The 27,892-nt window shown below is 39.4% G+C and overlaps 1 protein-coding gene across 1 annotated transcript in view; it reads left to right on the forward strand.

Moving 5' to 3' along the window:
* Window positions 1–5,165: 5,165 nt before the first annotated feature.
* The window catches only part of stard8 (StAR related lipid transfer domain containing 8), an 89,574-nt gene continuing 66,847 nt past the window's right edge, over window positions 5,166–27,892 (forward strand). The window contains exon 1 of the mRNA XM_069893027.1: window positions 5,166–5,519. Coding sequence (XP_069749128.1) covers window positions 5,417–5,519 — 103 coding nt within the window. The 5' untranslated portion in view covers window positions 5,166–5,416. The remainder of the gene's footprint in view (window positions 5,520–27,892) is intronic.

Genomic DNA, 27,892 nt, shown 5'->3' on the forward strand with positions numbered 1-27,892 from the left:
TTGTCCTCTAACGAATGCTTTCATTGCGTCCCATAGTATAAACTTATCTTCCACTGATTCCGTATTTACTTCAAAATACATTTTTAATTGTTTTTCAATAAATTCTCTAAAATCCTGTCTTTTAAGTAGCATGGGGTTTAATCTCCATCTATACATTCTTGGAGGGATGTCCTCTAGCTTTACTGTCAATATTAAGGGTGAATGGTCCAATAGCATTCTCGCTTTATATTCTGTTTTTCTTACTCTATCCTGCATACTAGCTGATAACAAAAATAGGTCTATTCTTGAGTATGTTTTATGTCTAGCCGAGTAGTATGAGTATTCCTTTTCTTTTGGGTTTTGTTTCCTCCATATATCCAAAAGTTTCATTTCTTGCATTGATTTACTTATAAATTTGGTTACTTTGTTCTTCCTGTTAATTTTTTTCCCCGTTTTATCCATATTTGGATCCAAATTCAGGTTGAAATCCCCTCCTATTAGTATGTTCCCTTGCGTATTAGCTACCTTCAAAAAGATATTTTGCATAAACTTTTGATCTTCTTCGTTAGGTGAATATATATTAAGTAGATTCCAAAACTCCGAATATATCTGACATTTTATCATAACATATCTCCCTGCTGGATCTATTATTTCCTCTTCTATTTTAAATGGCACCTTTTTACTAATTAATATAGCCACTCCTCTTGCTTTTGAATTATACGATGCTGCTGTTACATGTCCTACCCAATCTCTCTTTAATTTCTTGTGCTCCAATTCAGTTAAGTGTGTTTCTTGGACAAATGCTATATCAATTTTTTCCTTTTTCAGTAAATTTTTTTAGTAGTTTCTTCCTTTTAATTTGGTATGTATTCCATTAATATTTAAAGTCATATAGTTCAGCGTAGCCATTTTATATTTTGTTTATCTTCTCTTTCCGTTTTTCCATCATTACCTTTCCTCCTTTTCCATTTCTGTTTTCTTATTTTCAACTCTTTATAAGACAACATTCCTACAACATCCAACATTTTCCTTATTCTCCTATTTCTATCTTCTTTATCCCCAATCTCCCCTTCCCCTCCTGAGTTGTCCTTTATCCCTTGTCGGACAACCACATCTCCCCTCTCCATTTGGATTTGCGAATCCACTCGCAAGCGTCAACTGATTTTGCAGTGACCGCTATTTCCCCCCACCCAGCCCCCCCAGAAAAGATTTCACTTTTCATATGTCACAAAGGTCACTCTTTTAATTCCCTCCTTATTCTCTCTATTCCATTACCTTCCCTTATTAATTCTTGTCTATACTATCTATATTTTCCTCTAAGTACAGATACATTCACGTATGCACATTGTCTCTATTCACTCTTATACCTCTTTACCCGCATACATATCAATCGTGATCATTTTTACTCTCATTACCCGTCTTCATCCCTCAGTCTATTTTTGTCTTTACCCACATACATATCAATCGTGATCATTTTTACTCTCATTACCCGTCTTCATCCCTCAGTCTATTTTTGTAATTGTTCTGCAAATTTTCGTGCTTCTTCTGGATCCGAGAATAGTCTGTTTTGTTGTCCTGGAATAAATATTTTCAATACCGCTGGATGCTTTAGTATAAATTTATACCCTTTCTTCCATAAAATCGCCTTTGCTGTATTGAACTCTTTTCTCTTCTTTAGGAGTTCAAAACTTATATCTGGATAAATGAAGATTTTTTGCCCTTTATACTCCAGTGGTTTGTTGCCCTCTCTTACTTTTTCCATTGTCTTCTCCAGTACCTTTTCTCTTGTAGTATATCTTAGGAATTTTACTAAAATAGATCTTGGTTTTTGTTGTGGTTGTGGTTTAGAGGCCAATGCTCTATGTGCCCTTTCTATTTCCATTTCTTGCTGTAGTTCTGGACATCCTAGGGTCTTAGGGATCCACTCTTTTATAAACTCCCTCATATTCTTGCCTTCTTCATCTTCCTTAAGGCCCACTATCTTTATGTTATTTCTTCTGTTATAATTTTCCATTATATCTATTTTTTGAGCTAGTAGTTCTTGTGTCTCTTTAGTTTTTTTATTAGATTCCTCCAATTTCTTTTTTAAGTCTTCTACCTCCATTTCTGCTGCTACTGCCCGCTCTTCCATCTTGTCCATTTTCTTTCCCATTTCTGTTAAGGTCATATCTATTTTATTCACTTTCTCTTCTGTTTTGTTTATTCTTCTTCTTAAATCATTAAATTCCTGTGTTTGCCATTCTTTAAATGACTCCATGTATCCTCTAACAAGAGAAAGTATATCCTTTACCTTGCCTTTCCCTTCTTCTAATTCACTGTACTTTTCCTCTTCTTCTTCCTCTGGGTTGGCCATCTGTTGTTTCTTTGTTGCCCTTTTCTTCTCTTCTTTCTTGTTTTCATTGTCTTCTGTGGTCTCTTCTTGCTGCAGGTGTTCTGCAGCTGTCGTTGCCGGCTGTGGAGATCGACTCCCCAGCTGGTCCCCCCTCCCGTCGGTGTGTTTTTTTTCATGCGCGGTTGCGCACTTTTACTCGGCTCTGCGAGCCATTTTTGTAGTCCTATTTCTACCGACCTGAGGAAGCGGGCTTCTCTCTCCACATCGGGCCTCTTCGGACAGGTAAGGCCTTCTCTTTCTTCCTCCGTTGTCTTCTCTTCCTCTCTTCTTACCGTTGATTTTGATTTTTCTTTTTTTGTCGCCATCTTCTTTCCACCTTTATACTCACTTTTCTTTAACTTTTATTTCTGTGCCTTTGTATTTTCTCTTGTTTTTCCCGACTTTTCTGGAGAGGGCTGGAGTTCACCGTCCGGCCACTACTCCATCACGTGACTCCTCCCTTCATTCAGATTCTTGATGACCTTCGGTAGAACTGTCTTTTTCTGTTTCAGTTGTGATCTGCTTGAATTTCATGTCAGACATGGGAAGAAATTCAGTGATCAGAATCATGTGTAGGTTCACATCTTTCTCTGTGGAACTCTGTGCTTCACTCTGCTTTGTTGCCCTAACACAATAAGCTTACACAATAAGTTTCCCTGGTGTGTACACCAATTCAAAGTCATAAAGTTGTAGCTTCATCATCAGTCTTTGGATTCTTTGTGACAGTTCAGTAAGATTTTTCTTTGGTGAACAGTGTTCATCAAACATCTCAATAACCTTGTAGAACTTGCTCTGGACCTGCCTTGGAAAAAAACCTTGAGTGCTTGAGGTCTCACCACTGTAAGTAGCAGTGCAATCTTCCATGCATCAGGTTTGCTATTGAGTCCAAAAGCTTCCAGGTACAGCATAAATCTTTCTTTAAACAACTTCCACTCATGGACCACATTTCTGTCCAATTCCTCTGTTGATTTTCACCCTGCACACTCCTGGTGTTTCTTCCACTCCTGGTGCCATGTAATGTTTCTTTTATTGTAATAAAAAAACTTGGATTCTTTTAAAACAACTATACTTTATTAACTAAAGGACTCACTCAGGACTGTGTTGAGGCATCCATCATGAATCCGACTGAAGCTGCAACAAACTAGTCTCCAACTCCCACTAGTGGTCAGGATGATCACCAGCACTCTATCATTGCAGGTACTGTTGAAGAAATAGGGAGTCTGCAGAGGGACTTTGGGTAGTCTCTGACTTTTATGGAAGCTTTAACTGAGAGGCCCATTTTTGCACTGGCTCAGGTGACTTGGCTTTGCTTTACACTCCCCCCCCCCCCCATGATAAGGTGTTCTGTTGAACATTTGTAAAGCAAATTAGACCCAATTTTGTGCTCAGTCCATGACTCAGTGATATTGAAGCCATTTCGAGCAACAGTTTTGATTCTTGACCTGTATTGAGCCAAAGGATTATAGTTGTAGCAGAAAGGAAATAATCAGCAAAAGGACTTGATTGGAATCCATTCCCATCACTCCGACTGGATAAGTAGAAAACAGATTTATCAAAGAAATATTTTTTTATTAACAGTCACTTTAAACCCAGAATATGGTTTAGGGGAAATGCCATGGTTTGGAGGAAGTTCCTAGATCTATAAAGTTCAAAGGGGAATCATTTTTCCCCCCCAAAAATACTTTATTCACAATAAATTATTTACAAAGAAGAAAACCGCTCAGTCTGTTCATACTTCTAGTCTCAATCTTATCTATACATTTCCATCAATGTTCTCTTTGAGGGACTTCCCCAGTCTCAGGCACACAATGCCCTGGAACAGGACAACTCTCGACCGCGGTCCTTCCCTTCAACACCCTCGCAATCAGTGAATATGCACCTCTCGGGGTTACTTTCAGATCGTCTTGTGAATGACCTTTTTGGCTTCCTCAACAAAGAAGAGCGAGGAAACAGCAAATGAGGAAAATTAGTAGACTGTTTCACGACTCTTCTTCTGTGATGAAATACCTGATTCAGCATGAACTTGAAGAAACTCAAGGCGTAAAATATGCAAATATTTTCCTCTATGATGGTGAGATTAAAAGCAACATGTAAGGTCAGGAGGAGCCATTCTCTCCACCCAGACTCAAGTGGACACAAAGTTAACTGATTAAGATCCTGGGGTCCGACAAGTCTTGGAAACCAAAATATCGTGCGATATTCCAGCTTCTCGTTGCAATCTAATAAACATTAGCTTCCAAGCGAAGAGAAAGACGCGTGTGACTCTTTCTTTGAATCACCTCTCAATGTGAACTCAAAGAAAAAGATCAGGTATTATTTAGGTGGCACTCGAGTCCAGGTGCATGAATACTGCTCTTTGAAACACTTGGCTTCTTTAAACAGTGATTGGTGCCGCAAAAACCCCCCACATTTCATGACCAATACATTCTGATTCTAATAGCCTGAACATCAAATATTGATCATGACAAGAGAACCCATTACAGCGGCCCTTCTCGTCTGTGCCCGATCTAGTCCCAGTCCGGAGCCCACCATCCTCCTTCCATCCATGGACCCCGTCCAAATTATTTTCCTGAATGTTAAAGTTGGTTTGTCATCTCCAATTCATGGTCAAAGGCAAGAAGTGAAAGTTGGAAAAGAGCAGGGGAAATAATTCGACCTCAGGGGCCAAATGACCTTCTCCCGTGTGCCGGTTTACCGAGTTGAATCTGGGCTCCTTTGATTGGATTGGTAAATCCCCTCCGGGGACTGTGTAGGAGGCCCGAGCTGAGATATGACACATGATCTCATTTGGAGCCTGTTGACTTCAAACTGCGGCTTTGCTGCAAACTCCCCGCGCAGTTGCGTCAAGAAACAGTTTGTTCCAATGAAGGCGAATCGAGCGGGGGGCTGACTCAGTTCCTCCTCTCCCGCACTTCAGCGGAGCGCAGCGCATTCAGGGAGGGAGAGGGACCCTCGCCGTGTGCCCTGGGCGCGGAGGATGCTCAGCGCCGCCCTCTGTGGGACATTCACGCCCACCTCGTCCGGGTCCTGCTCGCCGCCGGCGCTGGGGCTGCGATCTCGGCGGCGATGGATGATTCTGAGCCGCCGCACGTCTTCAGGAGATCCCGGAGTTTCCACTTGAAAAGCTTAAGAACATTGCTGAGCAAAGTGGGCAACCGAGGGGTAACAGGTAAGGAGAGCCTCTTCCTTCCCAAAACGTGCTTTAATATCCAAGCCACAAAAACTCTGCCTGGAATTGTAACTCGGAGAGCCTGTTTCTGAAATAAAGGGCACGCTCAAGCTGATGTCCCGTTCCCGAGAGTGGCTGCCCATCCTCGCGGTGCTGTCCCTGCGCCCCTCCGCTGTCCAAACAGCTTCGTGGCAGTGAAACACCACCGATGAGGCTGGGAGTGTCCGCCAAAGAAATGGACAAACCCTGCAGTATCCGATATGCAAATCGAATTTAATTTTTAACTTGATTGCAAAACAATACCTGTGATGATTTGGACACAGACTTGGCCTCGACGCGCACCCCGTCTCTCCATTCAAGACAGAATTTTAAGGGTCTCTCTGCATAATATATGAACCGATAAGTTTGAAGTGTGACCCAAAAATAAAAGTTGCGGTCATCTCAATTGGAGGTTTGGGTGGCGTGTTGGAGAAACGAGGGCGATTTCAGCCTTGCAGTCAGGGCTGAGGTTTGTCGAGATGAAAGTTTGCCCTGTGATATCTCGCGTTTCGTTTTCACTTCTCACCAACTTTATTTGTTAAACACTGACAACTTGGCGATCTGTGAACCACAGCCCAGCGTGTCCCCCCCCCCCCCCCCCCCAGATCTCCAGTATGGACGTTTGAATGGAATTAGAGTGCTGCGGAGAATGGTGTTGGTTGGCTGGTCACAGATGGTCACAAACTTCGACAAGTTTGATCGAGGGAGGGCAAAACAAAATCAGCCATTTCAGATCACAATCCAACTGCATCAAAGAGATTTGGAGGCACCCAGGCCTCGATTGAGAGTAGGATCAGGTTTAGTTGTGATCTGCTCTATTGGGTGGTTTTGGCCTGTATTTTATATCTTGCATGTGGATAATTGCAAGGATTTTGTAACTCAACCATAGGCGCTTTATGGATTAATTGACTGAGAATTTGAGCCAAACATCTGGATCGTTTGCTCTTCTGAAAATTGTACAGTGAGAGTCTCCTGCTTTAAATATCCCCAGCTCAGGGATTGTGAGAGATTTCCTCTGACAGAAGTATTGTCCCAAGACAGCTAGGTTAATTAAGAGTCACTTCCCAAGTGAAGCAGCTGGAGGCAGTCTAAAAGTCACAATGTCTTGAGAAGACTTGAACAAAAACATTTAATGATAATTGGGCCAAAGTTTTTATTCAGAAACTTTTTATTGAATATCAGGTTTGAATTTACAGTTTGCAGATTCCATGGTGTTTGCATCCAACAAATGTTTGGTCCGGTCATCAGTGTGGATTCCCGGGCAAGTGTCACGACTTTGTGCTGATAAATAAATACCACCTCTTTTGACTGTGTGCTCTGGAAGTGAGGGTGGAGCGGTAGGACAACCCCCTCCTATGAACTAGTTGTAGTGAACCCATTTTGCCCCCTCCTCAACTTGGTTTTAGAGTGCCTCTGACATGCAGAAACATTGAATAACACGCTCCAGCACTGGTATGTATGATGAACCTTTGAAAGAACACAAACTAGAAAAAGCCAGGAAAGCATGTCCAGCAAGTTCAAGGCTTCTGCATTTGAATGTGAGTGGGCAGGAATGCTAACCTTGGTGGCAATTATATGTGGGAATGTTGGAGTTTAGTACAAAACTGTAAGGTTTTTGCCGATATGAATTGATCTTAATATAATCTCTCAGCTTCGTAAATCTGTTTCAATTAAATGATAATCAGACATTCAAATCTTAAATGCCATGGTCTGAAAAAGTACTGAGGTCAAGAGATGTAGAATGGAGAGATTAATGTCTGGATATTCTGTCCCCCAGTCACTTCACATGCAAGTTTGCATTAGACTGAGTTGCTACCCAAATATTGTCCCAGTGTATTATTCTGGCCACTGGGAATTATGTTGCAAAGTTCCTCTGTACATGAAATTGAGGAGAGCGAAACAAAGAGCAAAGTATTGCTGCAGTGCCATTTATGATATTGGTGAATTTCCTGCACTTTTACAGGGCACAAGTCAGGCTGGAAATTTTATTGGATGATATGGGTAGGAAAAGTATTTATGGTAGTTAAATGCAGTTTTTGTCTATTGTATGGAGAGGATTTATCTGTGGAGATATTTTATTGCTGCTGTCACTTGTACACTTTATCTTAAGGCCCATTACTATCAAGGCCTGAAGCTATGAATTCATTTTCAGTGAGGGGAAATCTTTGAGATGTCAGAAACTATGCTTTTACCTTTGGGCAATCTTCTAAAGTGGAGGAGCAGGAGAGGGTTCTGACTCGGTCAAAGGGGAATTACATAAATGTAGAGATATCCAGCGACCTCATGGCACAGAGCACAATGGACTAATGTCTGAGGAGATTCAAGTTCATGAAATATGTGCTTCACATATAACATAAGTTCCTGGAATCTAACCCGAAGTCGTGTTTGAAGGAATCTATTGCTTTGTCATAGATGGTGATTACATTTCACAGATTGGAATCCTTCCAGTTCAATGCAAGGGATCGGAAACATTTCATTTCTGATTCACCATGGGTCATGGGTTGGCGGGTCACGGTCACTATTTATTGGAGCTCCCCTATTCATTTCAATGTTCACGAAAGCAGCATTGCAAAGTGAGGGATTACGAGGCAGTTTCAAAGAAGCAAGATCTCAAAGGTGGAAATCACTGTGCAGAGCACTCTTGTTTTAAAAGCATCAGTACAAGAAGGAACAGCGTTCTCCAAATACTCAGCTGGTTTGTGGCCAATGGCACGTGATCTAGGATACCAGCAGTAAGTACTCTATCAACGTCAATTATGCATTAATAAATGGCTCCATTCCTTGTACATCGTCTTCTAATTAAAAAAAAGACATGGTTTCTTGGAGATAAAAAGCATCCTTTGCAATCTTCCAGTGACGCTGAAGAGTGGAACAAGGCTGGTGTTAGATTAAAATCCATTGTTGAAACGCTGAAAGGACAAGTCTGATATTTGATAGCTGTTGAAGGTGCTATACATTGCGTTTAGTGATAGGTATCGTCTTAGAAAATGGGGAAGAATGGTAAATAGATGATCAGGACTTTTCCATTTTTTTGTGAAATGTTAGAAATTGTTTAAAAATCTTCTTCCTTTGGCTTGGCTTCGTGGACAAAGATTTATGGAGGGGTATGTCCTCCTTTAGAAAAATACATCCTTATGAAAATACGCTATGAATTGGTACATGCAGATACATCCAGATGCCAATATTTCAACTAAGCAGCAGTGTCAGGAACACAAAAGCTCAGCTTTACAATTTAATGGTTAAAAATAATCTCTCTTCCTCAAATATTAAGTGCTCATACAACATGGAATTAAACACGACCTTGGAATGTAAATATATATTACGCCACAGAAGCTTTTGACTCTTCGTAAACTTCCTTTCTTTGCCTCAATTGAGTGACAGAGATGAAAAATGGCCTCGGAGTATCTTGGACCAAATTGTTTGACACGTTTGGCATCCTCAGTTCTCGGGTATTGAGAAGGGCAAACTGCTGAATTATCCCAACTTGATCCTGTGTCGGAAGTTTTCCTAAAGTGTCAGTAAGAAGAAGAAGTTGGATCTTGAGAAAGTTTACATTTCAGTCATTGGTGCTGGACACATTCTTCAGTGGTCAGTAAGGACTAGAAGGCAGGCTGACATTGATCATCCTTCAGAAGTGTAGATCAACTTGACACTCCTGCTATTATTCAACTGATCATGAATGGTCTCTTTCCTCCGACGTGAGATAGTATAGCCATGTGCATTTTGTAAGGACTCCTGCAGATTCTACAATTGGAAGTGGCTAAAGAAGCATAAAGGATGTTGACGATTAAGGATCAAATATCTTGGAGCTTTATTATTGGCAGAACAAGGACTATTAGACCATTACAAAAGGTGGTGCTTGAACGGAATATTCAGGAAGTGGGAGGCTTCTTAAAAGCATTGACTGACATCAGTGGAGAGACCGTTGACTAGATGTGTAGATATGCTTCATTTCTCTGGATGAAAAGAGGAACAAGGAAGTCTGAGCCATTTGACAAAAATATATAAACTTTCCAATTTCTAGCCCAGGGGTTTTCTGAAATTTCCAGTAAATTTAACACTTCTCATGATTCCTTTAAAAAACCCTTTGACCTACCAAAAAGGCGACTTCTCCCTTGACACTAACTGTCATTCTCCATCACCCTGATAAGAAAACCACTTCTCCATTTAGGCACCAGTTAGAACTGTATGGAGTTTTTGAGGTTTGGAAAAGTTTAAAACGTATTTATGCCTCAGGGACAACATTTGGCTGAGAGCAAATACTTCAGATTAGAGTAGTTAAGGTGGACTTCTCCAGCTTCTCTTAAACCCCTCCCCTGAGTTGTTCTCTTTCCCTATCCCTCTGTTTCCTTTCCTCCAGCTCCTCACCCCTTCCCTCTCCATACAGAGAGCAACCTCCTCTCCCTATCACCTCAGCTTTTCTCTCTTCTGCACTCCCACCCTATGGCATGTCAGCATATACTCCTTGACCTGCCCCTTCCTCCCCCCCCAGCACCTTTTTAATCAGGCACTTACCTGCTTTCTGCTCAGACCTTGATGAAGGGCTCAGGCCCAAAATGTTAGTCACCCTTTACTTCCTATAAATGCTGTATGACCAGCTGAGTTTCTCCAGCACTTTTGTATATTGAACTGGTTAAGTGACCTTCCCCCTTTAAATCTTTGAAGGGTTGAAGTTCTTTACCAGTGCCGTACATTAGAGGACTTTAGAATTCTTTGTTATAGAACTTATTCCTCATCCATCTTCACTGTAGGACCGTCAGGTCTGATACTCATGACATGAATATCATTGCAAACTCCACCCTCATTATAAAGTTGTCACTTATATTGATCCTCTTTACATTGTTCTCAGCTATTTAATGCCATCAAGAAACCTTTGTTTTATTCCATGCCTTATGTTATAACACTCCTTTGGTCACCTCAATAATATTAATATATTAATATCTCTATTACATGTCTACCTTTATCTTAACACCCCCACCATTCCCAATGAAAACAACAGCCTTGCTGTTCCAATGCTTCTTTGCTTCAGCTGGTATGCTTTGTGGTTCAGCCAGTGTTCACTTACCAGATTTAACAAAATGGGTGAATGATTCCTTTACCTTCAAGGGATTACATTATAATAAACATGGAAATCCAAATCTTGACGATGAAAGGTCAGCATAAAAAGGACAATACAAACCCACAAATCTTTGCCCATGGGTTTCTATTCTTTTTGTTTGAAGGTGGGAACACTTGGGGATTTCGTGAGGAAACCTGTCAAAATCCATACCTCTCTCAAGGTCGCTGCAAAGGTTGATAGAATAGGTAAGGCAGCCTATGGGATGCTAGGCTTCATTAATGGGTGGATTGAGTTTGAGGATGGAGAGATTTTTGGTGGCACCTTCTTTTAGACTCACTCTTGTTGTTGATTTCACAAGAAAGAGTATATTCATTTTCATGTGAAATGCTTTTATGAAGAGTGATAGAGAGATCCGGCTTGGAAACAGGCCCTTTGCCCCATCGAACCTGTGCCATCCATTAAATACTCAGATACGCTAATCCCACATTAAGCTCATTCCTCCATCATTCTCAGATTTTACCATCCACCTATTCTAGGGCAGGACCGGTTTTAAGCCTATTTGACCAATTGGGCCCCGCGCCTCAAGGGGGCCCCACGCACGTGTTTGAGCCCAGGCCTTGAGCAGAGAACACTGTGACTGACTTTGTTTAAACTGGTAAGAAAATAATAATACTATAGGCCTTATAAACTGAGGGATTTGTCAGTGAACTCGTGAAGTCATTGCCCTTAATTGATTGTATTATCTCAGTGAAATATTTTTAGGAAATATGTCTTCGATTAAACTACTGGCTCTCGGCCTCCTTTGTCTCCCTAGCCAAAAATTTCATGTTTCGTATTCATTTGACCCAGTAAGATAGATGTATTCTGGAGCTGATGAAGCGTCTCTTCTTATTATCAAGATCAAAACAGGCTATAGGCTAATCAATAAGAGAACTTGTACTTTAATATGAGATTGAGATAGCGTCATGCTAGCCTAGGCCCTAGGCTTAAGCAGTTAGCCTGAACGTAAATAGCCTAGGCCCTAAGCGTAGAATTTCCGATAATGTTAGCAATTGTAGATGGAATTGGTGAGGATATTCGGGTCTTGTAAAGATGAATAACCCCAAAGTTAGGTTAGTTTAAGTTGATCTTTACTAGGCTAGGTTGCTGTGGGGGTTATAGCCTACATCTTTACGAGCTGGTTTACAAGGTTATTCAGCTATAGGGGCATGTTCTGTACATCTCGGGGTTATTCATCGTTACAAGATCCAGATATTCTTAGCAAGGCTGCCTCTGTCATTGTTTCATAATTTTGCAGTAGTTTGAGCCTCAAGCTCTGTTTGAATACCTGGTAGTAAACAATCGATTCATAGCATTTCCTAATGTTTTTATTGCTTTGAGGATTTACTTAACAATGCCCGTAACAGTCGCATCGGGCGAAAGAAGTTTTTCAAAACTAAAACTGATTAAATACGCCCATGTATTTAGTATCAAAATAGTACTAGGCTACTGTTACTAACTAAGCTATTGCACTTAGGCTTAATATAGCCTATTTCATGTTTTTGGTGATTTGGAACAGGTGCAGTTTAGCTTGACCATGTGGAAATTGTTTTCTTCGGGGGCGAATTTCATCCACTACACACATCAATTTTTCCACCGATTTTCTAGCCAAATATCTAGCGACAAACTATCGCTAGACATTTGACTAGAAAATCAGCTAAACAAAATGGCAAAATTAAAGTGTGTCCCCCTGTTGTGGAATGTAACCTTAACTACCTAACCTAACTAACCTAAACGTTACTAAAAAAAAAAAGCAATTCTTACCTTATTTGAAGTTGTCAACATTCAACAAATCTAGAATCGGTCGGTTGTTTTGCTGTTCTGTGGCGTTCACAAGTTGAGAGTTGGGTGCGTTGTTCCAAGGTCAGCAGCTGACGTTGGAACAACGTAAAGCTAATGAGGAAAATGACATGGGATTGACACCAATGACGATAACATTGTTCCACTGTTGGATGTCAAGTCCAATTTTATAACAAATTGCTAATATCAAGTCTTTTGTGCAATTTTAAGTCTAAACATTTTAAAATATGCTTCTTTTACCTTTTTTACCTTAAAAATATAGCCCAGAGAATTAGCAGCTTAAAATTTATATGTCATTTTACATGGGAAGCACAAGCAGAGATAGAGACAAAGGGCGTAGGTATTTAAGCGGCAACCAGAAATGAGCACTCGTTAAGGCTAAGGTAGCTGAAAATGAAAAACATAGAGGTGCCATCACAAAATTCCTTGTCACTCCATCTTTGAAGTGCCCATGTATTGAGGATGAAGAAAACAAAAATAATTCAGAAAATGACAATACAGCCTTGAGTCCAATTACAGTTGATGAATACAATGATGAAATTGATGTTAGAAAAGGATGACGCAGCTGTGAATCAAATTAAAAACTATCTCAATACAGCAGAAGACAGTGGCAAAGCGGAAAGTCCACTAAAAGCCGAAAAAGACCAAGCCCAAACATCACGCATTGATGGATCATCCATGAGTACAATTGTAATTAACAGTTATGATGACCCAGCCAACTGGCCAGCATACATAAATCAAAATGTAAGAGGTTATTTAACAATGAAAGGTCCTCCTATTCCAGTGAACAACTTTCCACGAAATGAAAAGGGATTTTCATTTCCTCTTTCACTGCATGAGGAAACTTTCAAATGGGGAGTGTGTTGAAAGACCTTGGATAATATACTCTCAGTCTGCTAATAGAATTTATTGCTTTTATTGTAAACTTTTTAGTAAGAACACAACCAGTGCATTATTAAGAAGTGGATTCAACAACTGGTCTAATCTTCATGCAAGGTTGTATGAGCATGAAAATTCTAAAAACCAATTGGAAGCCACATGGAGTTTCTGGGAGTTACACCAAAGACTTTGTAGTGGACAGACAATTGACAAAGAACTTGAAATAATCATCAATGAACATGCAAAGCACTGGCAGCCAGTATTCAAAAGGCTAGTAGCAATAGCGCAGTTTCTTGCTGAGAGAAATCTAGCATTTAGAGCAGGGGTGTCAAACTCAAATTCACGGAGGGCCAAAATTAAAAACTTGGTCTAAGTCGAGGGCCGAACTAAATATTTAATGAAAATTTTCAACAACATCTGCATGTTTTCTCTTCTTTCAACATATGTAATGTTAAACTTTTTCTTATTAAAATAAATGTTTAATAATAGTTTTGGATAAACTCTTTCCAGAAGCATTAACAAATGAGAAATAAAATATTCAATAAATAATATTTCTCTATAGAGGATTTGTCAAATGTTGCTAGTGTGCTGTCGAATAGTAAAATCTGAGGGCTGTTGAGAATGTGGGAGAATAACATGATTCCTGAAACAATCAAATGGGTGACTGATTGTGGGCATGAACTCTAGCAGGGTTATTTGCCATGCCCTTTTTCCACTGGTACAGATATCCTTTGATTTACACACTTTTCAAGTTTTATGCCTAATGAGCTTGTATCCAGGTGCAGGACCATTTTTAACCAGGAATATATTTATCACTGTGACATGAAACTATTGGAAGATCGTTTTATCCTGAGATTAAAGTTCATAATCCTTACTCAGGCCTGTGTGCGGGAGGGTGGGGGTTTGCGGGCGATCGGGTTGGACAACGACAGTGCGGGGGCATCGGCTCTCGCTGCAGGGCGGCATCTCGGCGGATCAGCGGCCCCGTCACCGTGAGTCGTGGGTTGGCCTGCGGCAGGGAGGGGGAGTGGGCAACGGTCCTGGCGAGGTCAAGCCCGAGGCCTCTGGTTCCGGGCGCTGGGAAGCGGCCTTGGCTTCCCCTGACACCGGTCAGGCCCCAAAACCAGAGTCCACGGTGAGACCCTGCAACGTAAACAGAGGAGGTGGGGGCGATTAGCAGGCTGACGCCAATGCATTCTGGGATTTATAGTATTAGCTGTGCATGCGCTATACTGGCATGGCGGCCAGCGGGCCACCTCTAATACATTTTTGAAATGATCTTGTGGGCCAAATATAATGGGCCAGAGTTTGACATGTGTGATTTAGAGGAACAGAGGAAAAAGTTGGTAATGAGAGTGTACACAGTGGAAACTTTTTAGGTCTTGTTGAGCTGTTTGAAAGTTTGACCCTGTTCTTGAAGAACATTTGAGAAAAGTCAAAACCCATGAAATTCATAATCACTATTTAGGAAAAGATACTCAGAATGAACTATAAGACATTATGGCTACAGATGTTTTGAATGAGATACTGAAACGCGTAAAAGCAGCAGTACTACGCCATAATTTTCGACTGCACACCTGATACGAGTCACCAAGAGAAAATGTCTCTAACGATCAGGTATGTGTCTGATGGTAACTTGGTTCCTTCAGGTGTTTATGAACATTTCATAAAGTTTATGCAGGTTGCACAGGAGAAGATTTATATAAAACATTATTAAACACACTGAAGGAATTAAATTTAGAGGTGAAGACATTCGAGGCCAAGGCTATGACAACGGTAGCAACATGATAGGTCACACATCTGGAGTACAAGCACGACTGTTGAAGGATAACTCAAGAGCTTTCTTTGTACCCTGTGCATGTCACAATTATAAACTTTTACTCGGAGATGTAGCCAAGTGTTGTCCAGATGCTATAACATTTTTTGGGATCTTGCAAAGGATCTACATATTGTTCTCTGCATCAACCAAGAGGTGGGCAGTTTTTAACAAACATGTACCCGGGTTATCGGTGAAACCCTTGAGCAATGCGAGGTGGGAGTGTCAGATTGATAGTGTTAAAGCTATTCGTTATCAGGTTGGAGAAGTATATGATGCACTTGTGGAAATATCAGAGATAACAGATGAGCCCAAGGTAAAAGCTGAAGCTGAATCTTTAGCAAACCAGCTAAAATACTACAAATTTTTAGTTTCTTTGATATTTTGGCATGAAGTACTTTATAAAGTGAACTATGTAAGCAAGGAACTACAAGGTGAAAGAAAGGACATTGATGAAGGCATGGAGTCATTTGAAAGCCTATTATGGCTAAGAATTTATAGAGAAGGCAGTTTTAATGATGTCCTAATAGGCGCAAATGAATTGGCTGAAGCTGTTGAATTACCATTGAAGTTTAGACAATTTAAAAAAAACTACGTAGAAGGAAGATAATGTTTTCATATGAGGCAAAAGGTCAAGCTTTAGATGATCCAAAAGAAGCACAGAGTTCAGTGCTTCAGCTTAGTGCTAGACAAAGCTATTCAATCTTTAGAGCCTAGATTTAAGCAGCTCAAAAGCCATGTAAAATTATTTGGATTTTTAAATAACTTTCAGTCCTTACAAAAGGCGGAAATAAGGAAACACACAGCAGACCTTCAAGCAGCTTTAACTGACACTATACTAAACAGAGCACTGATGGAGGGGTAGTTACTGAAACAACTAAAGACGTGGATGGTTATCTGTTGGCCGAAGAACTTGAAGCTCTGAAAACTTTTCTTCCCTTCAGTGTCGTTAAGCCTCAAGCTCCGTTTGAATACCTGGTAGTAAACAATCGATTCACAGCATTTCCTAATGTTTTTATTGCTTTGAGGATTTACTTAATAATGCCCGTAACAGTCGCATCAGGCGAAAGAAGTTTTTCAAAACTAAAACTGATTAAAACAATTTCACAAGAGACTAAACAATTTGGTGATGCTCTCTATAGAAAATTACATTACTAAAACCATTGACTTTGAAATTATTTTGAAAGATTTTGCAAATAAAAAAGCCAGAAAACTCTGTTTCTAAAAGACCTGTGGATAAACAGTAGGTCTGTAATTGTCTTAACTTGTATTAAAAAATTAAAACTTTCATATTGTCTTTCAATATTTAGTATATCACGCATTTAATGCTTTTTGGCTAAGACTGGCATACTACATGAAATATAAAACATCAATTTCGACTTTTGTAGGGTTGAGGCCCCGTTATCAATTTTCTAATTGGGCCCTGCAATTCCTAGCACCGGCCCTGTCTAGGGGAATTTGGAATTGCAAATTAACCTACTGACCTGCATGTGGGAGGAAATTATTATTCCGTGCTCTGTCGTGGATCAGTAATGCACTTTAGGACTTTGGCTCTGGATTGCCTGTGTTCATGCTGCAGATATCTGGGACGCAATGTAACATTGTGGGACATGCTCTGCCCCAACTGCACTCGCTTGTTCAAGATTGCTCTGCATGTTTGAGCCCAGTGAGCGGATGCAGAAGATTGAGACCTACTTTGGTGTTGGCCAATCCTTGCTGCAGCACGGGCCTATTTGGATACCCATCGGCACGGGACTATTTGGATACCCATCAGCACGGGCCTATTTGGGTACCCATCAGGATGTGTCAGGTGTTCACTTTTTTCCTCATGGATGCTTTTCTTAATGGTTTCTCTCTTTCTGTCTCCCCACCATGCTAGTACTCAAGCCACAGTGATGATTTCCTCAACTTCCATGATCCACTCCAGTTTTTTTCCCTCTGCCTCATCCAATTTTGCTGCTTGATCAATGTCCTCTGTGGGCTTCACAACACTGGGTGCCTGAGATTGAGAGATTTGAATGTGCAGACTATTCTATTTTTCACGATTCCTTGACTCTGGTGTAAAAAAAAATGCTGTTGGTAAAATTCCATGCACAAAACTGGTGCTGGACCCCATGTACAGGCCAATATTAATGCATTTTTTCATGCTTTGTGCAATGTTCTGCTATACAAAATCTTATCAGACATTCTTTATGTATAAGCTTAAATGCCCTCCAAGGTACACTCACCTCTGCTTTCAAGGCACTATTCCATAAATATCTATTGACTGATTTTTCTTTCTATTTCATAATGCCTTTAGTACTTTACCACACTTCTCCTTTAAAGGAACATGTTATTTTTGGAGAGGGAGGAGTAGAGTGGGACACCTGAGGAGACCAGCAGTTGAAGCAGAAAGCAATGGCATGAAGAAAAGGGAGGTCATTTTGATTGAATGTGAGAGTTGGAGACAGAGAGGGTATAAATCTATTATTAGTCTATCAAGAGTGTCCTGGCCAGCTGCATCACAGTGCGGTACAGTTGCTGCAGAGAAATGGATCAGAAGTCAAATCAGGACCATAAGAGTGGCAAAGAAGATCACTGGTATCCCTACCCACCCCCACCCCCCAACAATTGATGTGATCTACCGGTATTGCTCTCTGAAGAGGCTGCTCAAAATCCTTAAGGACCCCTTCCTCCCCACACACACAGCACCTTTCAGCCACTTGCTTCTGGCAAGAGATATAGGAGAATCCGAGCCAGCACCACTAGGCTGAGAAACAACTTCTTCTCACAGGCAGTAAGAATGCTGAAAGATCAAAGAAACTGCTCACACTAACCATCTGAGATGTCACTATTTATGAAACAATATTTATTTGGATAAATGAGTTACTCATCCTGCATATATATTGTATGTGTATTATATCTGGTTGTGTGGCTGTGTGTTTTGCAATGTGGACTGAAGAACGCTTTTGGGTTGTACTTGTGCAATCAGATGAGAATAAACTTGACTTGACTTGGTGAAGTAAACCTATTCAACATTTCCAACAGTGTGTATTGAAAATTATATCAGAAACATTCACGTTGATCAAGCGATTACAGAAAGTGACGTACAAGAAGGCACAGAAGCAATGATTGAGGGTGAATCTATTTCTGACATCCACACAGAATCAGCTATTTTTTCAAAAAGCACCAAACAGTAAGAGTTAAAATAGAGGTTTTAAATTCCTCAGTTCCAGGAATAAATATGTCAGAAACAAGTACACAATTGAGGAGATCAAACTGACTGAGAAAGACAGTGAACAGATTGAATCTCTATTGACTGTCTATAACCGTGCAAAATATTTATACAGACTGTACTTCCTTCAAAGAGAGAAAAAGAGCAGTTATGCATATCAGTCATGTGGTCAGAGGATGTTGTGATGACAAGATGTATGTAAGCACCATGTGTTTTGAATTCCTTGGTATTAGATTTGAATAAACTAAGCAAATAAAACACTGCAGATGCTAAGATTCTGAAATTAAAACCGAGTTGGAACTCTTTAATTGGTCAGACAGAATTTGTGAAGGGAAACAAAGAGAAACTCTGCAGCTTAGAGTGATCTTAAAAGTGTGAGCAAAGATTGCCAACAATGGTAGACTGTTGGATCAAGTAGCCTTTCAGCTGCACTTAAACCTATTCACATTTGCCGTGAACCTAAAAAAGTAATTGAATGTTCTTAGGTGCCTGATGAGAATAAGACACCTACATACATCTTCCCTTCCCTTTGTAAGAACAGTAGGTGTTTTACCTAATGAGATCGACAGATGAATGCTTCCATATAGTTTAGCATCATCTAATCTTGAATTTTAATCACATTCCCTTTGAGAGTTATGTTTTACATTTTCTAATCCTTAATAGGGTACAGAACCTACACATGTGGGCTTTTTATATGTATTTGTGCATGACTAACCCAAAATTTGGGTAATTTCACAGTCACAATCAGCTCTATCTATCCACAATGTAGTTCGCAGAGCTTAATGATGATTAAAAAAAAAAACTGCAGATGCTGGAAATCTGAAATAAAAATAGAAAATGCTGGAAACAACTTTGCAGATGAGGAAGAATCTGTGGAAAGTAAAACATTTCATATTTTAAATTCCTGAAAGCTACTATCTTGGAGGACCTTTCCTGGACCCAACATACTAATGTCATTATGACAAAAGCATGCCAGCATCTCTACTTTTTCAGGAGTTTGCAGAGGTTCGTTATGACATCAGAAAACTTGGCAAACTTCCCACAGACGTCTCGTGGAACGTGCGCTGACTGGCTGCATTCACAGCCTGGTATGCGGGACCAAATCCTCTGAGTGGAAAGCCCTGCAAAAGATGAAGGACACAGGCTAGTACATCAAGGGCAAACTTCTCCCAACCATCGATTAAATCTAGATGGAATGCTGCTGTTGGAGAGAAGCAGCCACCATCAAGGATCCACACTATCCAGGACATGGTCATTTCTCGCTGCTGCCATCAGGAAAGAGGTGTGGGTGCCACAAGTCTCGCACCTCCACGTTGAGGTACAGTTGCTACCACTATCAGACTCTGAAACAACAAACTCAGAAACTCATTTAAGGAGTCTTACTTTGCACATTATTTAAAACTAAATCTTTTTTTTCTGTATTTGCACTGTTAGTTTGTTTACATTTCTTTCTGTTATCCATATCTTTTTTCTTGAGTACATTTTGTACTGTCAATAAGTAGAAATTCTGTCTGGTCTGCAGGAACAAGAATCTCAGGGTTGTATGTGATGTGTTAGGTCTGCTTTGTTCATGAATGAGTGAGACAAACACCAGACTGAGTCGAAATCAGGGTTCTTTGTTCTTTATTACCGGATTGTAACACTTGCGACTAACCATGTTAGTCGGAGAATGCATTCTGCCGTTATCAGCAAAATGGTGATTTTTTATACCCTTGGATACATGCTTAGAACATCATCATATCATTACTTGTCCAATGACTAAAACTGTTGCTATCCTTTCCCTGCTAGCTTCCTGCCTCTCAATCCATCAATGTCTCTCTTATCTTGTAAGTACAAGGATGCATTCACATCTTGTTACAGCCCTGTACAGGGTAACTCCTTACACATTCCCATCTCATGATGTTTTACCTTACAGATGTCATGTCTGAACTCTGACAATAAAATTGAATTGTGAATTTTTGTGTCTGCGACCCTGTGTCAGAACTGGAGAGACAGATACTATGTGTCTTGTATTCTCTGTTTTTATTTCAAGCCCTCCACCTACTTTTTGCAACAGTTACAGTTGTGAGGATTTAGTAATTGCATTTACAAACAATTGTCCTGCTGAGATGTGATCCACTTTAGCCCAAAAAATGACATTCCTTCATCTTAACATGGCAGTACCAGAGAGAGTGGATGTTGAGTCAACCTGAAATGGGATGGACAGGGGTAAGTGCATTCCGTGTTTTCTTTTGAGCCAGCCTCATCTTTGCTGCATCAAATTGACACGTCCTTTACTCCTTGTAAGCACTGTAGCAACAATGAGGCTCTCAGACGCTGAAGGAATGAGCAGCCGGCTATCCTCCTTGGCTTTGCACACTGCGGCCCTTGTTCTGGGATCCTGTCAATAGGTAATTCATGGGCCGTCTCTGCGTCTCTTTTTAATTTCCTGTGTGAAGTTCAGCCCATGAGTGGGCTCTTTGATTCCAACTTCCTAGCAGTCAAAAGGTCGCCAGAGGAGAATGTAGTTTCTGCCTGCATGAAAGAGGGGCAGCAATATATTTTTAAAAATCTCTTTCACCATTGTTCAACTTTTCATAATATCTAGCCCACAATCAGTGAAGTTTTTACTTGGTGCTTAAAAATATTTCCAACTCTTGAGTGGAAAAAAACTAACTTGGGAGTGGGGTTAAAGGATTTCATCCACTTCCTTGCTGGTACGAACTGTATGATTTACAACCTTGAGACCCATTCACAAATTATTACAAGATTTGCCAAAAATTAACAAATGATCCCATTCCACCATATTAGTTGCTTTGCCATTTTTTTTCTCTCATTTCTAAAGTTTTTGCCATTTGGCTGTTTGAGTGCTCTCATTGTTCTTTTATGGAGATCTAGAAATGATCACTAAATATGTTACTAATGCATATACAAGAGGATGACGTCATTACTACACAGAGTAGTAATGACCCTTCATAACCTGTGGTGCAACAGCAATGCACATGGAAACAAATGAATGCATTTATCAAATTTGAATGCATATATTCATAGTTATAAATTGGCTCCATATTAAAGAGACGTCAAAGAACAAATATTGTAAAAAAAAACTATTTTATTTCCCATGACAGTAGATGTGCTTTCAGTCCTTATTTTTTTAATTAGACAGTGAATTTACTTTGCTTTATATTCCTTTTTATTTTATGTATGCTCTTGCATGGTTCAACATATATTTGTTCTGTGAATTCTCCTTCCCATATCAAATCTGATGCCACTCTTTTTTTAAAAAAAACCTGGTTCAATGAGCTTTTATTTGTGGGTTAGTTTCCTTTGAATAACTTTTCTTCATGCATTTATCATTAACCGGTCTATATAGTTTATAGCTGATGGGGGGGGGGGGGGGGTGGGGAACTGTTCTTGAATCTGGACCTCAGGCTTCTCTGGGTTCAAGAACAGTTTTTTTCTGATGGCCAACAGGCTCTTGAACTGCCTCTTCCTACCTAACCCTAACCATAAAGAACTCCAGGACCAGCAAAACGTCTGTCTGTTGAATTGTCACATTTTTTTGCACTAACTGTAAATGTGAACATTAATTTAGCTATCCTTTGTACTTCTTTTAAATCTCTTTTTCTGTCTTAGCAGAGTGTGGTAATTTAAAATATATTATTGTGGTGTATCTTTGTGAGATAGTAAGGATTTTGGTGCATCATTTTTGTTGTCTATGACGATAAACTCATCACTAAAACTTGACTAACTTTCTGAAACATTCTGGACTGTCTTTGCAACTCTGATATTTGGTTGATGATTTACTCAGAATGATTTCAACAATTGAAAATGTCTTAGACTATGTTACCGTCCCAGAGATAGCACAGTATTACCCTCTGTTGCACAAATATTTATGGGTTAATTTGTGTCTCCCAACGTGAAAAGGTTCATGTCATGTTTGATGAATTTTCAGCACCAGTGAACTGTGTAAGCGTTTGAGGAAAAAAAAACCACTGCAGTTACTCACCATGATTTCTTCAACCTCAACCCCTAACCCACAATCTTTACCACTTTGAATAAAAGGCTACAGATGGAAGGAAACACCCCATCTTCAGCTTCCCCTTCAAGTTGCACACTAACCTCACACGAAATATTGAAATGTGTTCAGTTCTTGGGCCTGAAAGTAGCATCAAAGAAAGGTTGCAGTAGTTCCAAAAGCTGGCTCGCCATTTTCTTCTTAAGGAATGGATAATTCAGTGCTGACTTTACCAGTGAATGTCCATGTATCATATGCCAGCTTTGTCAGTTATTGTTACTTCCAAGCAGATTACAGCACAGTTGGAGTGTCATGTCATGACACTGGATTCCTTCAGTGATGACTGTGCCCTGTGTTGACAAGTGGTTTTTGGGTTCTTTGAGAACTTTGCAGTGATAAAGCTCATTTGGATTCTGAGATAATGAAATAAAAGCTAATTTACAGCATTTTCCATGCTTGAAATGCCTTGATACAGATGCTGTTTAATTACAATGTATTTTCTTTTCATTATTCAGTTTTTTAAGCATTTGTACAGAATGATAAGTTTTTCTAATTAGGAAAAGACCTTCATAAAGACAGCAAATATTACACGCCTAGAATTGTTGTGTTTTTCATATCACAGGTCTTTGTTGACAAATATGTAATGCCATATTGCAAAAAAAATGAAACCAAATTAGCCAGAGAAATTAGATACTCTATATATAAAACACGTATTATATCTTTATTTGATTGGTGGGAATAAGACATAAAAAATTATTTTAAAAGTTAGTTGTAATCTGGAGTGCATTGGTTAATACTGATGGAAACAGATTAATTGTTTTCTTTTCCCAAAAGTAACTCCCTTTAAATAACAAGTTTGTAGGATTTTGGATATAATTTTGCTTTCCTTATCAAAAACTTTTCTGAGACAGTCACGCTGCTTTATGATTTATTCACATATTTGAATTTAATATAATAAAACTGACCTTGTCAACATTATGTAGGGTAGCCATTCAATCAACAGGATAAGGATTGATTGTGTGTACCAGTGATTCTTAACCTTTTTTTCCACTCACAAATCACCTTGGGTCATCCCTTACTAACCACAAGGCACCTGTGTCATAGGAATTCTATGGTTAGTAAGGGATTTCTTAAGGTGGTATGTGAGCAAAAAAAAAGTTGAGAATCTCTGGTGTACACTGTGTATTGATATGGAGTTCTAGTTTATCTATCAACATACTGGCCATTTGACATGTATTTAGAAGAATGTGGGTTAATCACTGTAATGGCTCACTCTTAATTTGAGTTGGAGAAGAAATCACATGAATTCTCTACTGGGAATTGCTTGAAAGGGAGTATTTGCATTCCCGATTATTTTAGAGTTTGTTGCATATTAACTTACTTCAACTGCAGTGGTTCTTATTTAGTTATGATAATTGTATTGCTGATCTTTGCATTCCATTGGTTAATGAATAAATTGTGTATTTCAACTAAAACAGAGGCTTATTCTGCAGAGGTAAAAACATGATGTTGGAGAAACTCAGCTGGTCAAATAATATAGCAAAGATAAAGATACATAACCAAAGTTTTGGGCTTGAGCTCTTCATCTTGGAAACATGTTGGCAGACACCTGAACAAATTAATGTTCTCTACATTGGAGAGACTGGACACAGACTGGGAGATTTCTTCACTGAGCACCTTCACTCTGTCACATCAATGACAAAGATCTACCGGTGGCCAGCCACTTCAATTCTGTGCCCCACTCCCATTCAGACATGTTTGCTCATGGCCTTGTACTATGCAACCAAGACCACCTTAAATTGGAGGAACAACACTTGAATTCCATCCATGCACTCTCCAACTGGATGGCATTAACATCAACTTCCCCAGTTTCTGCTAGCCTACCCTCTCCCTTCCCTTTCTCTTTGTCTTCTTCAGCTCTTCACCCTCCCTTTTCCTCTCCATTCACAAAGGCATCCCTCCTCTTCCTGCTTGTGGCTGTGCCCTCCCTCCCTTCACCACCTATTCCTCCTGCCTTGAGGAATTTGCTCCTCCCCTGCCCATCCCACCCTGTACCATTTTGTTTGGGCACCTGCTGATATGTTCCAAAGCTCGATGAAGGGCTCAAGCCCAAAACGTTAGTTATGTTCCTTTATCTTTGACATGTAAAGTACTGTGCACTATTGGACCAGCTGAGTTTCTCCAGCATCTTGTTTTTACTGCAACCTCAGTGTCTGTAGACTTTTGCGTTTTCCTTGTTCATTCGAGCTTGGTGGTTAAGATAACTGGTGATCACATTAAAATGGAAATAAGAGCAAGATCACACTACAAACAGTTGACATTGATATTGATACAGTGCATTGTGGTCTATTTGGTTTCTTGGCTCATTTTGTATTTTCCAGAAGTTTCATTTTGCACTGTGTATGTATGACTTGACTTGTTCTGCCAGGTCAAACATTTGGAGCACTGACAAAATCAGTGGGTGTAATGGACTCCAGTTAGAAAAATGACCAAGCATGAAGGTCAACGCTTTTCAGGTTTTATAGTTGGAACTACATCAATTTGTGGGTTCTTGTTTCAATCTTTTATTCCAAAGTGAGCTTGTATTTATGATTTTTAAAAATGAGTTGAATAGCACAATAAAACATTTATGTTTAATGAGCATAATTATGGTTAAACTGCACAATTTATTCAAGAACCAAATTAACTTGAACCTCCTGGGCACAAGGTGAGAGAAGTGTGACGATGTCTACTCATACACTCTCTGTATATATTTATAGATTTTTATGTCAATTTCTCCCTCTCCCCCTCTCCATTTATCTATTTCCCCCTTTCGCCTTCCATTATTTTACTGCATTTTATAGTCTTTCCCTTTTCTCTAGACAACTCTTTCTTCATTTTCACTTCTTTGCTTCCTTCATTTAGTTTATTTTAATACATGATACACTCCTCCTTTGTTCTTGCCTTTATCTCTCACTCTTTTCTATTTTCTACTCCCCCATCAACTCTATGCACTCGTTATTTTCCTTCTGCATTTTTTTCTAATTTACCTCGTTTTATTCTTTCATACTGTTTTCCCTTTTTTAAAAGCTCTTTGTAAGGATATTCTGGGTTGGGAAAATAATAGACAGCAGATGCCCAGAAATGTACTGAGTGTAGGTTAAGAAAGGAGTCCCAAGTTGAGCCAACAGTGTGAAAGTCCATTGTGACCTTGAGTAGGATGAGCAACATGGTAGACACTCTATGGGCTTCCTGTCATGACAGAACTTTAGAAGACTGAACATGGCAAGCACTCATTTGGCTGTATATCATTGTGTATACAGAAGGTCATTTGCTTTCAGTGATATAAATTTTAATTTAGCTGGAAGAATTATAATAGGTGAACACTTTCAACCAGCAATATTGAAATTCCTTTTGTCTATTTACAGAATAAATTTGTCTTCTTTAATTGTATGCACTTTAAAGTTGTAAATATGAATTTTAAAGAGGAATTTCCTAATCATTTCCATGAAAGCTACTTGACCATTGGAATTACTTCTTGGCATATAAATTTAAAAAATTAACCCCATTTCATCTGATCCTAATATTGCATAACTGTACGAGAATCTATTTCTTTATGAATGACTAATAAACTTGAGCTCCAATGAATATTTGTAATCACACAGAAGAACCAAAATAACTAAAATTATTTTCAGATCTCCAAGTTAGACCGCACTTCTTTTGGTGGCCTATCAGATTGTGCAATGCAAAGATGATATTTCATTTGTTTTTGCATAGATTTTCCTTGCCAGCTTATTTCAATTTTGTTCAGAGCACTTTTATGATAAACTTTGTTTCTCTGCACACGACATTAGCAACTATCAGTGGGTCAAAATTCCATCTTCACAAAGTGAACAGTGCGTTGAAATCAATAAAGATGGACAGACCCACAAAACAGTATCGTAATGCTGTAACATCACCTGATTTGCACCATTTAGATTGCTCCTGGATTTGATATGGAATGAAAGGATGCTCAATATTTTTGTGACCTATCTACCAATGAACCAACTGCTTTTATTTCTTCTGAAAGAAAAATTGTTTGGGTTTTTGTGGAACTGATTCCAGCAAAAAACTACTTGGTGTACAGTTAAGACTTTGGAATACTTTGGGATGCCATGATGGAGTCAATTATGTTAGCCAACATCTCTCCAAGAGCATCGAGGTGAATGACAGAATTTGTAGCGTAAAATTGGGTCATGCTCAAAGATATTTCATGCTCCATTGAACATCTTTCCATTGAACATCTTTCCATTAAGCATCATACAACCCTATCGACTTCTATTGCTTTAAACCTTCAAGATTCAAATTTCCTTAATTCTCATGTAAAAAAAAAGGTGTATTACGTGAAATTGACTTTAGTCTGCCATAAGGCAGACAAAGATTTGTCATCAGCAGAAATTGCCCTGTGACCCTTACTGTCAGAGAAAGAGAAGCAAAAGAATGTCTCCCCAGAGTCATTAAGTGACCATAGATTTGCCTTTCGTGAATTGATAACTTAAATCACTTTGCCTTAATTGCTTCTGTACTATTGCTTCGTTCCATTTTCTAACCAACCAGGTGCTTTCTCCTGAATTTTGTGTTGGATTTATTAATGACGTTCATGCACTTGTAATTCTTCATCCGAAATATCTGTGCAATTGATGCTTCTTCACAGTCTTGGTTGAAGTAGAAATTTTGGCCAGTACTTTGGAAGAACTGCCTGGATTTGCTCAAATTGTGCAGTGAACTCTTGAATGCCTTCTGAACTAAGCCAAAATTCAAAACTTCAATGTTAAATTTTATTTTCAGAGTACATACATGACAACACATACAACCCTGAGATTCTTTATCTTTCTACTTATTGGCATTCACAGATCTAATGGAGAAATTGCAAAAATCGTTCATACTGGTTTGACATAAAAATAAACCAAAACCGTGGATAACAAGGGAAATTAGAGACAGCATTAGGTCCAAAGAGAGAGCATATCAATTGGCCAAAAAAAGTTCCGCAACCGATGACTGGGAGCAGTTCAAGATGCACCAAAGGAGGACAAAGGGATTAATCAAGAGAGCAAAAATAAATTACGAAAGTAAGCTTGCAGCAAATATAAAAACCGACTGCAAAAGCTTTTATAAATATGTCAAGAGGAAAAGATTGGTGAAATCCAGAGTGGGTCCCTTGCAGTCGGAATCAGGGGAATATATAATGGGGAATAAGGAAATGGCAGACCAATTAAATTCTTACTTTAGTTCTGTCTTTACAAGAGAGGATAAAAATAACCTCCCAAGGATGTTGGGAAACATAGAGACTAATGCAAGGGAGGAACTGAAAGAAATCAGTATCTCTAAGGACATGGTCTTGGGGAAATTGATGGGATTGAAGGCAGATAAATCCAAAGGGCCTGATAATCTACATCCTAGGGTACTTAAGGAAGTGGCCATTCAGATAGCAGATGCTTTAAGAATTATTTTCCAGAACTTGATTGACTCAGGATCAGTACCCATGGATTGGAGGGTAGCTAATGTTACCCCA

The sequence above is a fragment of the Narcine bancroftii genome, chromosome 8 (genome assembly GCF_036971445.1).
Source record: "Narcine bancroftii isolate sNarBan1 chromosome 8, sNarBan1.hap1, whole genome shotgun sequence".
Lineage (NCBI taxonomy): Eukaryota > Metazoa > Chordata > Chondrichthyes > Torpediniformes > Narcinidae > Narcine > Narcine bancroftii.